This window comes from Hyla sarda, chromosome 3, assembly GCF_029499605.1.
Source record: "Hyla sarda isolate aHylSar1 chromosome 3, aHylSar1.hap1, whole genome shotgun sequence".
NCBI lineage: Eukaryota > Metazoa > Chordata > Amphibia > Anura > Hylidae > Hyla > Hyla sarda.
Genome location: NC_079191.1, coordinates 430291236 through 430306729, shown reverse-complemented (window position 1 = coordinate 430306729; position 15494 = coordinate 430291236). Strand labels below are relative to the sequence as shown.

Here is a 15494-nt window from a genome sequence, read left to right as displayed (position 1 = left end):
GCATTAGTGCGCATGATCCAATATGTCTCTGCTCGTAACAGGCAAGTATTCTTATCATAACCAGCCTTGGTTTCTCTCAGCACTTCTAAGCCACCGAATTTCAAGCCACCTACATCGCCATGCATGTGTTTCTCTGATGTGTTCAATTAGCCGTGGGGCTCCAATGCCAATTTGGATGGAATGCAGATGTTCACAAATTCTTATTCGAAGCCGTTAAACTTACACTGTGGGCAGCTGCCACACTTTTTGCTGCTGACCGGAGCTGCTTGTCTTAGCCAGTTGTTGTGTGATTTATATCTTAGGCTGGTTATGATAAGAATACTTGCGCACATCTAGGCCATATTTAAGTGGTTTACGTGTGCGAGATCGTTTTGCAGATTATTTTTTGTCTCCTGAAGGTTCGGTGCCCTGGCAACAGGCGTATCTTTCTGGGAGTTAATCTTAATGTTTTTATTTTGGGGTTAGTATGAAGCAATACTATTTATGTTTTTTATAGGGATTACCAGAAAAAATAAAGAAACACTGGACACTGGAGTTTTGGGAAAATATTTTTTTTAAATCAAATTAAGTGAAGCGGTGAAGTCAGAGTAACCTTCACCATGTTGCTGGTGAGGAGGTGGTAGAGGAGGGTTTGTTTGCTGGTATTGTGGTGTTGGATGGCTCTGAGGATATGGCCCATACATCTGAGCTTCGTTCTGAATAGCATACTGTGAAGCATCTGATGAATAAAAAAAAATGAGGTCTTGTAGGGGGGAACATAGTGTGCTCCACGTAATGCCACTCTGTTTGCGTAGCAGAGTCCCTGCATGCAGGTTCTTCACCTCTCCTGTTCTGGTCTGATGGAGTGCACTTGGACATCATGTGAAGCAGTAAGTTTGGTGCGGAAGGGGGATGGTATGGTGGGACAAAATACTCGGTGCAGCCTAGTATGAAGGTCATGCAGCGTGTTTTAGTAGGTAAATCCATTACCCGCAATCTCTGTGCTAGCGCCCTACCAAATGCGTCACTGTCATCCTCCGTCCGCCGACGGTGTACCAGAGATATGATTTCATTATTTAAATCCTGATTGAGTCCGGACTCTGCGACACATACTTGTGTGTTGGTATGGCCTTCTTGTTGCAGGTAAAGTAACCCGCATAATAGGGGATGTTGACCTGGGAACTTGGCTTTCACTGTGCCCTGCAACCTCACCGTCTTCCCCTACATCTGTTGAATCCAACAACACTGGTTGTGGCATGGGCTCATTTTCTTCCAAATTGAGGGATGGTTCTTGTTCCTCAGAAGTTAACTGGCCCTCATCGGTAGTGGTTTGTGTGCCCTGTTCATCATGGGTTTCTTGTGTGGCAGCCAAACCCTCTTCCTCGGACACAAAATCCATGTTGCTCTCTGTTCTACAATGTAACAAAAAAAGGATGAAATATTTAATTTTTTTGGAACACTGACACACTTATTTGTTTGGTTATTTAATTTGTTTGGTCTTTCATGGATGATTAACCAAGTATTGACAGTTACTTACTGTCTGAGCTCTCTGTCTGTAATTTGCTAGCGTTGTTGCTCCACTCCCACTAGCTCCATGCTTGTTATATTTCTTACAAAATTGATCACACAGGGACCGCCATCTTTTAGCGACAGTTTCCTCTACAAAGGTAAAATAAAATAAAAATTGGACCCATGTTTGTGGAATATTTAATGAATTAGCAATTGGATATCAAGTGATGAACCAAAAATTCAAGTCTCTGGATTTTCAAATGACTAACAAGGCATACTTCACATTTCTAATGCTATAGTAAAATTTTACTAAATAAACTTGCATTTTTGTCATCATTATACACATTCCAGGACCACCATAATGTGGTTTATTTGGATTAGTAGATTTCTTGATCACATTCTCTATTCAAAATAGTGTCCTAAATATAACAATGGACTAAAATAATATGTGTATGTATAGAACATAACTAATGAACTGATGTCAGACACAATCAGAATGTTTCATTCATTATGTAGAGACAATATTCAAAAATAAATAAGCAAGGTAATTGGTTGCTATGGGCAACAGTACTTGCCTTAAAACAATGTTGGACTAAATATGATGTTAAAAAATTAAAGTAGAGAACACAAACCTATTGCCCCTTTGCTCCCGGGCATTTTTGCTGTCCCATGTGGGAAAAAGACCCTTGAATACCTCGGTCCATGCCTCCTCCTTCAAAAACGATCCTTATGTGCCTCAAGGGACTTGTCCCATAAAATGGAATGTGCTTCCACCTATAATTTGTGTAAGTAAGCTATTTTAAAATTAAATAACGCAAGAATTATGAGAAGTAAAACACACATTCGCAACATTGCTTTGGTAATGAGCACACACAAATATACATAACTGTAATGTTCACATAGTCTCAAAATAATAACAACACACATGACATTATAAAAGTAAGCATATTGTCATGTGTGTACTTTAAAAATAAAAAAACATTGGGATGATCATTTGTAGCTTTGCTTTTTGTAAAATTTTGCAAAAATGCGCTGGGTAACTAAATATACATTAAGGTAACTCTTTTGGTACTTAAAAATTAAAAACAAAATAGAAGGACCCACTTTACCTTACCCACCCCACACACACAAGAAACAACAAACCCCATATAACACACACTTAAACATACACTAATGGTCCAAAATAACAACCACACACATACAGCAGGAAGTATACTTACAAGCTGAATAAGCTTGTCTGCATTAAATGAGACGCGGGGTGGCATGCTGCTACAAAATCTACTCACACCCAACAATGTCCAGTCTCTGAATAAAACTTTTGGCTGACTAAAGAGAAAATGGCTGCTGTTCCTCTTGCTGGGAACAGCCCCTTTTTTTCATAGGAGAAAAAACGCCAAATGCAAAACATACATGGCGTTTTTCTTGGCGTTTTCTCACTCCCATAGACTTCTATTGGACCAAAAGGCCACGATTTTGACTAAAAACGCCGGTTTGAGCGACATACAGCGTTTTTTTTTAAACGCCAAGGAGCTGAAAAAAACGCCAAAAGGATTAAAAAAAAACGCCAAATTGAAAAAACGCCAAGTGGAATTAGAAATTTGCGATTTCTCATTGATTTACAGCTAATATCTGGCCACAGCGTTTTTAGACCCAAAAAAACGCCATGCGGCAGAATTGGCGTTTTTCTGGGCGTTTTGCAAAAAAAAAAAACAAGTGGAAACTTAGCCTTACAGAAAATAACCTGAATTAGGATAAGCAAGATAAACAAGGAAACTAAACTTGCTTAACACACTTTAACCCCTTAAGGACCACGGGTTTTTCCGTTTTTGCACTTTCATTTTTTTCTCCTCACCTTTTAAAAATCATAACCACTTCAATGTTGCACCTAAAAATCCATATGAGGGCTTATTCTTTGCGCCACCAATTCTACTTTGCAGTGACATCAGTCACGTTACCCAAAAATCTACGGCAAAACGGGAAAAAAAATCATTGTGCGACGAAATTGAAGAAAAAATGCCATTTTGTGACTTTTTGGGGCTTCCGTTTCTACACAGTACATTTTTCGGTAAAAATGACACCTTATATTTATTCTGTAGGTCCATACGGTTAAAATGATACCCTACTTATATAGGATGGATTTTGTCGGACTTCTGGAAAAAATCATAACTACATGCGGGAAAATGTATACGTTTAAAATTGTCATCTTCTGACCCCTATAACTTTTTTATTTTTCTGCGTATGGGGCGGTACGAGGGCTAATCTTTTGCGAAGTGATCTGAAGTTTTTATCAGTACCATTTTTGTATTGATTGGACTTTTTGATCGCTTTTTATTCATTTTTTCATGATATAAAAAGTGACCAAAAATACGCTATTTTGGACTTTGGAATTTTTTTGCGTGTACGCCATTGACCGTGCGGTTTAATTAATGATATATTTTTATAGTTCGGACATTTACGCACGCGGCGATACCACATATGTTTATTTATATTATGTTTATATATTATTTATATGGAATTTGGGAAAAGGGGGTGATTTAAACTTTTAATAAGGAAGGGGTTAATGTGTGTGTTAAACTTTTTTTTAACCTTTTTTTTTTTACACTTATAGTCCCCTTAGGGGACTTTTAGGAGGAATCATTAGATTCCCCATACAAATCACTATGGTTGGGGCCCCCTCCGATCTCTCTGTACGGGGGCCAGGCTCTCCGGCCAGATAGCGGGTGTCGACCACCGCACGAAGCGGTGGCCGACACGCCCCCTCAATACATCTCTATGGCAGAGCCGGAGATTGCCGAAGGCAGCGCTTCGGCTCTGCCAAAGAGTTGTATTGAGGGGGCGTGTCAGCCGCCGCTTCGTGCGGAGGTCGACACGCCCCCATCCCGCGGGCTGTCGGGGCTCCGTACAGGAGATCGTGGGGGCCCCAACGGTCGGACCCCCCGCGATCTCAAACTTATCCCCTATCCTTAGGATAGGGGATAAGTTGTTCACAACTGGGTCACCACTGGACTACTCCTTTAACACCGGCCCCCAGCTGCAGGAATCAGCTGGGGGCCGGGCGGTATGACGCGGGCTTGAGTCAGGAGCCCGCGTCATACCCGGTTAAGGGCCATTCGACGTGTATACACGTTCATGGTCCTTAAGAGGTTCAACAACTCCTAAATTAGGGTCTTGGACACAAACACAGCGATCCCGAATAAAACTTCTTGCTGTTTCCGTGAGTGCCGTCTGCGATCTCTTCTTTCAAGTTAGTAAAAGTTTGCAGTTGACATGCTTTTGCGCAATTAATGTGATGTTTGCTGTTGTATAGACGCCGAACATATGTCAAAACCTTGGTTCATGCTCCGTTAGTTTGAGAGCAACTCATGCAGGACTCAAATCATGTTAGTCTGTTTCTGGTATCAGATTTTATATAATTGAAAGCTGAAAACAGCTGCTCACAAGAATAAGATGACCCAAACAACGAAAGAAGAGCTATTCCAAGTGCTTTCATTGACTTAAAATTATTGGGTAGAGAATTCCTCACTTTAATGATTTCATTTTCAGAACTACCAACTGTGCTATCATCTGTACCTCATCAAGAAGTACTTGAAACTGTCAAACATTAAGAGCATGAGCCATGATGTAATTCACCATTTATGTGACATCTTTGAGGATATCTTCTAATTTTCTGCTGCGGTTTCAGATCCCTCCTCCTTCATTTCTGGTAGAAAGCAGAGTATGCTATGTGGCGCAGCGACGCTCCACACAGCCTGCTCGCAGGAGGACGGATCTTTTCCGATTCCTCCTCCAGTATTCCGGGTAGTATAACGGAAGTCCTGCATGTTTATGTTGACTCTTTTTGGCGTGAGAATCACTGACATATTTAAAATAACTGTCCCGTACTGAGCGCCACCTCTTTTGGACTAGTTTACCTTCAATAAAAAAATAAAAATGTATAATATATTATGAAGAAGCATAATTGAACCTATTGATAACAATTAGAGATGAGCGAACTTTTCAAAAATTCAGTTTGGCCGATTTGGCGAATTTTGCAAAAAAGTTTGTTTCGATCCGAATTTATTATTATTTGCGCGTAATCTATATTAAAAAAGGCTATTTCTAGCCTACAGAGAGCCTCAATAGGGGTATAGAACATTTTGTTGTGTTCTAACATGCATATGGAGTGTGCTGGGGTAGTGAAATATTACTGTTATTAACATGCAGATAACCGGCATCGCTTTTAGAATCACTGCCGCAGAGCAGCACAATGACAGAGCCTGGAGGTGGCATCAGTGTGAGGAGACCATATAGTGGCTGAATATGTAGGGGAGAAAAAAGACAGACAGATGCGGCGCTAATAGTGCCAGTTATCCGTGGATAACAGATGGTAGGTAGATAGATAAGAGCCTGCTCACCTTTATATGTTGCGTTAATGTCAGGCGCAATGCTGATTGTAAGCCTTAAGCAGGTATCTTTTCTGTAGGTGTGTCGGGAGCAGCTGGTCGTCGGTCCCGTCAGAGACGGTGGGTGCGATCCTTCCCTTGGGTAACAATTTCGGCGCTGCAGCGCTACACCGGCGGGGTGATATTAGCAATCGGAGATGGTGCAGAGGATGGTGATAACTTTTTATTGTATAGCCTTAAAAAGAATCAGTGTCGGATGGACTTTTATTTTTTATTTTTTGATGGTGATAACTTTTTATTGTATAGTCATAAAAAGAATCAGTGTTGGATGGACAACTCATTTCGGAGGGGCTCCCTCCTTCGTCAGGTCCGCATTACAGTGTGCTCAGACAGTGTACAATATATACATTCATACATTAACATTTGGACATTTGAAAATTGGCGGGTTAGATTTCCATTGGAGGCTGGGTCTGTGACGTCAGCCTCCCCTTTCTGTAGTGGTGTATAGGACAGAGTGGGACAGCTCCATAACAATGTGATTTTTTTTGCCCCTTGAAATACATGGGCCCATTGTGGTCTATGGAGAACTCTCGGCAGAGGAGATGAATGCTGTACAGGAGGAAGGGGGTTCGTGGAGTGGATGGGAGACCCCGCTGTGTGTGTGATTATTCTTTAGTTTATGTATGACAGATCTAGGTCAATTGGCGTGGGAATTGGGTCAATAGGATGCCTTATAAGGTGAACACATTAATTGAATTAGGATGTGTTGAATTGAGGTTTGTTGTGTGAAGTAAAAGGAAATGAATGAATGGTTTGTAGTGTGAGTAAAGCTATGAATGGATGGTTCGTAGATAATATGGTTTGTCAGTAGGTGGCAGCAGTGTATTGCGTGATAGCCAAGTATGCCACAGTGTGAAGTATACCACAGCGTAAAGTGGGCACATTTTGCAATGGTGTGGCAGTGGGTTGGTTTAAGATGTGTCCTATAATGTACATTGAGACAAACAGGAGGGTAAATGCATTAGTCACATAAACACCGGTCTTAATAGATTCTTAATAGATGTATATTCATATACAACTGTTTATGTTGTTCTATTTGGTGTCAGCTGTATTGTTAGTGTTCCAAAACAAAGAGAAAGATAGCTCCGGCACAGCTTAGTGTTAAGATCTTGTTCACACTGCGGTATCGCACACCGCTAGGTAAGCACAGTCTCTGAATCCTGATATAAAGAGTCCAGTGAGTGTGAACTGTGTCAGATACTGGTGGTGCTACACGTGTAGTAGAATCATAATCACATCTTCTCCAGAGAACAAAGAAAACGGAGCCCTCACCTCCAATTTGCAGACACAGGTACGACTTTATTGGAAACTCACAGTGTCCTGTTGATCTGTGAGGAGAAGCTGTGTATTGTTAGTGTGTTCAATGTTCATTATGGCTGTTGTAGGGACCTGTTTGAGGGAAGAGTTGATATTTGGGCATGTGGGAAATGTGGGGTATTGGGTGGGTGTAAGGCTATGTTCACACTGAGGAATTCGCGAGGAATTCACGCTTACAAAAATTTGTGAGTAAAGTGAAAAATCTTTCCGCGTGAATTCCGTGCGGAATTCACGCGGAAAGCGCGCTTACATTAGGCGCGAAAAACGCAAGGAAACTAGAGGGAAGAAGGGGAGTGGAAAAATCAGTGGGAGGGCCTAATCGGCCATTTTCTGTTATCACAAGTCAATACACCTGTTGTGAGCTCCCTATATAAATGCTGCAAAATGTCCAAAAAAAAGACATCCAAGAGGATGCAAGTGGATCTTGATGTTCTGATTACTGAGTTAAGTGTTAACTATTTTATCAAACTTGTTCTCTGTAGTAGTTTAGTCAAACACGGTGGGAGTTGCACTTTAGCTTAGCTGTGGCCCTGGGTGGGAAAATGGAGGTGCCCCTGGGTTGTAACTGACCTATACTATATACTACGTTATGTTCCTCCAGCATGGGGGTCATAGTTTAGCAACAGCTGGAGGTGCCCATGTGTGGCAAACACTGGCCTATACTATATACTACAATATGTTCCTCCAGCATGGGGGGGTTGTAGTTTAGCAACAGCTGGAGGTGCCCATGTGTGGGAAACACTGACCTACACTATATGCTACTATATAGTCCAAAATGCTGTGGGTAGTAGTTTTTGGTTGGGTTATCCGCTCTATAGGGCTTGATGGAAGTAGTAGTTTGTATCTTAGCTCCTGAATATCATTTTGATTTGTAAAATATGAATTTCCAAATTTTTTTTTAATTAACAGGTTCAGTTAAGACCACTGTTGTGGGACAGATCAGACCCCAACCACAGCAACAGAATGCTGATCCAAAATGCTTGGGAATCCATAGCTAACGCTATGTATGATAACTTCCGAGAAATGACTGAACATTCAAGAGAAGAAATTTGTAAGTACTGTATATCTATTTATTATTATATTTATATATATATAGAGTGTATGTAATTTTATGTAAAGTTATTTAATTTAGTTTACCCTTTTTTAATCTGACAGTAAAAGAACTACATACCAGATGGAAGTCCACCAGGGACTACTACATCAAAATGTCGAATAAACAGGAGACTAGTGGATCATCCCCGGCAAAGCGGGCTAAAATTCCTTATGAGGAACAACTGACTTTCCTGCAACCAAGCAGACAGCTTCGTAGGTAAGTTTTTAAATATTTCCTTAATTGAAATGCCATTAATGTTTTTTCTTTTATTAAAGACTATTTTTTTATTTTGTTTTTTATTAGAACAAGTGGAAATTACCAGGTGGAAACACCAGCTGAAGAAGCCATGGATGTCCTCCAAGAGGATATCACGCCACGTACATCTGGAACAACTACTCCAGTTCCGGAAACTTCCACCGAGAGTGATGGAAGGGAGAGGAATCCTCAAGATCCGGATCCCTCCCAGGCTCCTCCCTCTCAGGAGACTCCCGATCCCTCTCAAGCTACTACATCCCTGGATACTAACCCCCCTTCATCACAGTCTACCCAACGTCGTCCCCTCCGGATAAGAGATAAACAGTTGGAAGTAGAAGAACAAGCTTTATCTCTTATCCGCAGGGTCGACGGGAACGACGACTGTGATTATATCTCATACACACTGGCCACACACTGCCATAAAATTCCAAATAATGTTAATCGGCAAGATTTTATGTCATATTGTTTTGTTGCAGCAACAGTGTTTGCCTCTGTGGAACCTCTGCCTCCAGTAGAGGATTTAATTAAAGACCTGAAAATTAAAGTTGGACAGCGTTCCCTCTCACCACATGGAGTTCATGTGTCCACGCAAACAAAGCCACACCATTTCCCAACCCATACCACACGTCCCAACCATTTTATCAGTCTATTTAGGTTGTGTTTACATGGGGGGGGGGAGTTGTTTTGGGGGGGGAGTGTTTTTTTTGGGGGGAGGCGTTTGCTGTGGGGGGGGGGGGCTTTTTTATTTATGTTTATGTAATAAATATTTTTTCCTATGGAAATTAATTGTGTTTTGATTTTTATTGCATTATTGTCAAGACATGATTATAGTTTAGGAACTGCTGGAGCCACCCCTTTTATGGAACACTGGTGTCACTAACTAACCTATTTGTACTCCAAACTTAGTTCATCACATACAATAAAAAAATTCAAATGAAAAGAATTGTCACAAAATTTGAGAACAAAAGTTTTATTAACAAACAATAATTTGTAATAAAATAACTAAACGTGTGCAAAAGGTAGCACAGAACATGATTTTGCAGAGGGAAGGGGATGACCACACCGGAAGGTAGATGACTTGCTTGAAGGTATCCCACGAGGTGAGGACATCTATGGAGACCGTTGACAAACTGCTTCAGGTCCTTAGCCATCAATTACAGAAAACGTGTGATGATCACCAAGGCTGAGTAAACTTGCCAAGGCATGACATGAAAAAGGCAGCGAAGGTTTCACTTACAAGTACAGCACGGTTGGATGGACGGCCTGAGCCCCAGTTGATGGGCTCATCATTCAAAGCCTCGTGTGTGTCCACTTCTATGTCCGGGCTATCATAGTCACAGACATAGTTGTGGAGGACACACGCGGCTTTGATGACTGCATCAACTGTGGCCTCATCCAACTGCACTGCACAGGTGAAGATCCTTCACTTACTACTCATGATCCCGAAGGTGCACTCCACGAAGCGTCGTGCCCGGCTCAGCCTTGTGTTGAAAACCCTCTTTCGGGCATTCAGTCCCCTCTGTGGGTATGGGCGCAGCAGGTTAGTCATCAGAGGAAAAGCCTCATCCGATACCAAGACGAAGGGGACTGGATGCGTGGTACTCGGAAGAGGTATTGGTGGAGGCAGAGTCACCTGATCTTGCAAAACTTGCCGCCCAAATTCAGATGTCCTCAGCACCCGTGAGTCCCCAGTACTACCATAGGCGCCGACGTCGATGGCAATGAACTTTTAATTGGCATCAGCCACCGCCATCAGGACCACAGAAAAGTACTTCTTGTAATTGAAGTACTGGGATCCTGATCCCGGTGGCTTCTGCACTCGTACATGCTTCCCGTCGATGGCGCCTATGCAGTTTGGGAATTGTGCTACAGACTGAAAGCCTGCTGCTGCCTGTAGCCACGTCTCCTGGGTTGGACTGGGCATTGAAATGGGCTGCAAGTGTTGCCAGATCACGTGGCATGTTGACTTCACAATTCCAGAGATGGTTGATTTACCAACCCGGAATTGGAGGTGCAACGATGCAAAACTCTCCCCTGTTGCAAGAAATCTGAAAGAGAAAAAAAAAAACATTAGTACAGTATCCATAAAAACATGGTAAAAAAATTATAATTACAGTGTTCCCTCAACATATGATGGTAATTTGATCCAAATGAACGATCGTTAGTTGAAACCATCGTATGTTGAGGGATACGTGCAATGTAAAGTATAGCACAGTGGTCTCCAACGTGCGGACCCCCAGATGTTGAATAAACTACAACTCCCAGCATGCCCTGACAAACAACTAATGGCTGTCCGGGCATGCTGGGAGTTGTAGTTTTGCCACTTCTGGAGGGCCACAGGTTGAAGAACAACCTCTGAGAGGCCATCGCATGTTGAAATTATCGTATGTCGGGGCCATCGTAGGTCGGGGGTTCATTGTACAGCGTACACCAAAAGTCAAAATCAAAGGCTGTTGCAACAGTACATTTTATATGGTGCGACATGCTGGGATTTGTAGTTTTGGGTCAGCTGCAGAGGTGTAGGTTGCATCTGGGCATGCAGAGTGTTGCATGTACCAAAAATATTTGAAACAACCTATGGCTTTGCATCTGTCCCCAAACTACAACACCATGCAAGAAACATTGTCCCCTTTTTGGAATATAATATACAATCATTTGAAATAGAAAAAAAAAAAAAAAACTTACCGCAACGTGATCATCAAACGTTCTCTGGGACTGATGGCTTGACGCATTCTTGTATCCTGAAGCTGGAGGGGAGGATCAAAAATGTCCAGCAATTTGTCAAAGGCCTCCATAGGCATCCTCATAAAGTTTTAAGAACTTTTCGGGATACCTATAAGTATATTAAAATAAATGAATTATGATTTCATTTACAATAATAAAAAAAGACTAGTGGGGTGTGTAAATTCATAGAAACTTACCTTCTAAGCTCATCATATAGTTTTCCGATGTGGCCACGGGAATCTGAGTGTGTTGATAGGGTGCACCCAGTATCTTCTGCGCCTTCTCTGAGTCTAAATACAAAACATTTGAAATATTTTTTAAAATCATTTGAAACATATAACAAAAATATAAAGGTCGGCATATTAATTAAAAATGCAAAACTTGCTTACCATACGTTGCCGGCGACGACGGATGACATTCACCATGATGGTCAATAATAGTCGCAGTTCAGGGGGTGGGGAAGTCTGATGCGACATTCCTCCATGCTGCTTGGTTGGGACATTACAGGGAGATGGAAGCACAAGCTTTGTCTGTAATGTGTCCTGATACACAAAATGGCTGCCGAGTCAAAAATGGGTGGAGAAATGGGTGTTGAATGGGCGTAATTTTTTTATCCAGGGGCTGGATTTGAAAAAAAATTCTGTGCGAATTCCGCTCAAATTACGCGCGAATTCCGTGTGAATTACGCGTGAAAATGTTGTCGGGCGGAAAAACATATTTCTATTGATTTCAATGGGATTCTATTAGCGGATTCCGCTTCAAGAATGAACATGCTCTATCTTCACGCGGAGATGAATTCCGCCTCGGAATTCCGCGAGCGGAATTTCTGCAGTGTGAATGGAAAAGCAGAAAATTCATTAAAGTCAATGCCAGAAGACATGTTCAATGTGTGGAAGCGGAAAATTCAGGCGGAATTACTCGAGTAAATTCCGCGCTAATTACTCTGTGTGAACGGGGCCTAAGGATAGCGTGTGTTTTGGGTGGGTTTGTTTTGGGGTGGGTATAGGTGGGTTATGGGTGGGTGGGGCGAGGTGGAGGGGTTTAACGTATTAGTTCGGTGGCTTCATTGAGACCTTGCGGTTGTAGTGTATCCAGGCGGAAGATCCAGAACATTTCCCTTCTTATTAAGGTTTCAAATCTGTTGGGGATGTGGTCGATGGGACAGATAGTAAAGGGGTCTTTGTCATCCGGATGTAGTTCAGTGCAGTGTCTGGAGATGCTGTGTAGTCGAAATTTCTTCTTGATATTGTTCCTGTGTTTGTTTAGACGACAATGTAGTTTCTGTGTGGTCCTTCCTACATATTGTTTGTTGCATTTACAGGTGATGAGGTATATGATGTAGGTTGATTTGCAGTTGCAGAGGCCTTTTATTGGGGATTCTTTCCGCTGGTAGTGCTCTTGAAGGATTCGCAATTGTGTGCTATGTTTTTGCAACACAGGCATTTGGTCTTGCTGCATTTGTATGCTCCTTTGATGGGGGAGATGCTGATGTCATTCTTGGGTTTGCTGTGTTGTTTGAGTTTACTCGGGGCCAGCATATTCCGTAAAGTTGGTGCTCTTCTGAATGTTATATTGGGTTTTTCTGGAAGAATGGGTTTGAGTATTGGATCTGTTTGTAGTATGTGCCAGTGTTAGTTTAGTGCCATGCGGATGTTTCGGTGTGCGCAGTTGTATGTGGTGATAAAGTTTAGTCGGATATTTTCTAGTGCGTCGGAGGGCGTAGTTGTAGGTTCTTTTGGTTTCAGACAATCATCTTGGGTGAGGTTCTAACCCGCCAATTTTCAAATGTCCAAATGTTAATGTATGAATGTATATATTGTACACTGTCTGAGCACACTGTAATGCAGACCTGACTAAGGAGGGAGCCCCTCCGAAATGCGTTGTCCATCCGATACTGATTCTTTTTATGACTATACAAAAAAAAAGTTATCACCATCCTCTGCACCATCTCCGATTGCTAATTTCACCCCGCCGGGGTGGAGTTGTTGGCAGCATGAGGAGACCATATAGTGGCTGAATGACACAGCGTGGAGGTGTTGGCAGCATGAGGACACCATATAGTGGCTGAATGACACAGCTCGGATGAGGCTGAAGCATGAGGACACCATATAGTGGCTGAATGACACAGTGTGGAGGTGTTTTGCAGCATGAGGAGACCATATAGTGGCTGAATGACACAGCGTGAAGGTGTTGGCAGCATGAGGACACCATATAGTGGCTGAATGACATATTGTGGAGGTGTTGGCAGCATCAGGACACCATATAGTGGCTGAATGACACAGCCAGGAGTTTCCAACAGCATGAGTAGGCACTAGGCCTTCACAATCCCTAAGATTAAAAGATGAATTTAGAAATTTAAGCCGAAGATTTGGGATATCTGGTGCTACCTACCACAACAAAATTTTTATTCCCAGACCCAGGCACAGCAGCATTAGTAAACCATATATTGCCTGAATGACACAGCCTGGAGTTGGCTGAAGCATGAGTACACACCAGGGCTTCACAATCCCCAAGAAAAAACACAAGAATTTTAGAAATGTAAAATGAAGATTTTGGATAGCTGGTGCTACCTATCATAAAATTTTAATTTCCAGACCCAGGCCCAGCAGCGGCATCAGTAAACCATATATTGCCTGAATGACACAGCCTGGAGTTGGCTGAAGCATGAGGAAACCATTGAAATGTCAGATTTTTTTATTTGAAATTTAAATCAAAGTTTGAGTGTCCCGGACCCCGGCGTGTGGGTACAAAAGACCTAATCTAACAAGCCCCCACAGGTCTCATGTGGCCGTGAGATGTAGGCGCAACGTTTCCATTTCCCTGACCGGCCATTGTTTCCAAGACTTCGCCAAGGCAAACCATGTGAAGAACAGCGTGACACCGCTGTACCCTGCACACGTTGTATGCTGAAGGGCCACTGAGACTTGTCCGGGCAGTGGAGGCTTAGGACACAGTGGAGGATGTGGAGGCGGTCACAGGACCAACAGGCTGACAGAGTGGAGCAGGAAGCAACATGAGTACACAAGAGGGGTTCACAACACCTAAAATTAAAAGGTGAACGTTGAAATCTCTATTCAAGATGTATGTTAGGTAGTGCTACCATCCAAAAATGTAAGGCCCAAGCCCAGAAGCATCAGTAAGCCAAGTAATTCCTGAAACACACAGGAGCAGTCAGGAGCAGGCATCAGCAGTACACAAGAGGGTTTCATAACCCCTTACATTTAAAGATCAATGTTGACATTCGCATTAAGCATGTATTTAGCTACTGCTAAACTTCCAAAAATTAAAGGCACAAGGCCAGGAGCATCAGTGAGGCAAGTAGTTCGTGAAAGACACAGGATGAGTCAGAAGTAGGCATTCGCAGTACCCAAGAGGGTTTCATAACCATAACTGTGAAGTGTTGATGTAGCAGCATGGTCAATCTACTCGGAGGCATCTGGCATTGGTAGCTGGAAATCCTGGCTGATCCATGCCTGATTCATCTTCACAAAGGTCAGCCTTTCAGTTTCAGTTTTGTCTGAATTAATTTTATACCCTGAAACCAGAGAGTAGGATTTAATGGCTTTTAAAAGGTTAGGCAGAGATATATGAGGGTTAGTCAACGTTAGGAGTATATCATCTGCTAACATGGAAATGTTATATTCTTTAGGTCCTACCATGACCCCAGAGATATCTATATTTGAACGAATGCGAGCCGCAAGGGGTTCCAGATAAATAAAAGGGGGGAAAGGGGCACCCCTGTCTCGTGCCATTTGAAATCGATATGTATGTAGATGTTGCATGTTTGAGACGAACCTGGGCTGATGGAGCTGTATAAAGGCTGGAGACAGCAGAGAAGAACGGACCAGTGATACCATATGATTGGAGGGTAGATAGTAGGAATGGCCAGCTCAACCTATCGAATGCCTTTTCGGCATCTAGGCTGACTACTACCCCAGGTATATTAGTTCTATTTAACATATCTATAATGTTAATGACTCTTCTCGTGCCATCTCCCGCCTGTCTACATCTGACTGTCAAGATTCGGCAGGCTGGAGGTGGATCATCTGTGTCTGCTGAGGTGGACCGGTTCTAAGTTGCTACTGGTTTTCACCAGAGCCCGCCGCAAAGCGGGATGGACTTGCAGCGGCGGTAGCAACCAGGTCGTATCCACCGGCAACGGCTCAACCTCTCTG

The 15494-nt window shown here is 42.5% G+C and overlaps 1 protein-coding gene across 1 annotated transcript in view; it reads left to right on the top strand.

Moving 5' to 3' along the window:
* The window catches only part of LOC130361084 (uncharacterized), a 32122-nt gene extending 21843 nt beyond the window's left edge, over positions 1–10279 (top strand). The window contains exons 2-5 of the mRNA XM_056563651.1: positions 8157–8298; positions 8403–8556; positions 8644–9249; positions 9892–10279. Coding sequence (XP_056419626.1) covers positions 8211–8298; positions 8403–8556; positions 8644–9249; positions 9892–10279 — 1236 coding nt within the window. The 5' untranslated portion in view covers positions 8157–8210. The remainder of the gene's footprint in view (positions 1–8156; positions 8299–8402; positions 8557–8643; positions 9250–9891) is intronic.
* The last annotated feature ends 5215 nt before the right edge of the window (positions 10280–15494 follow it).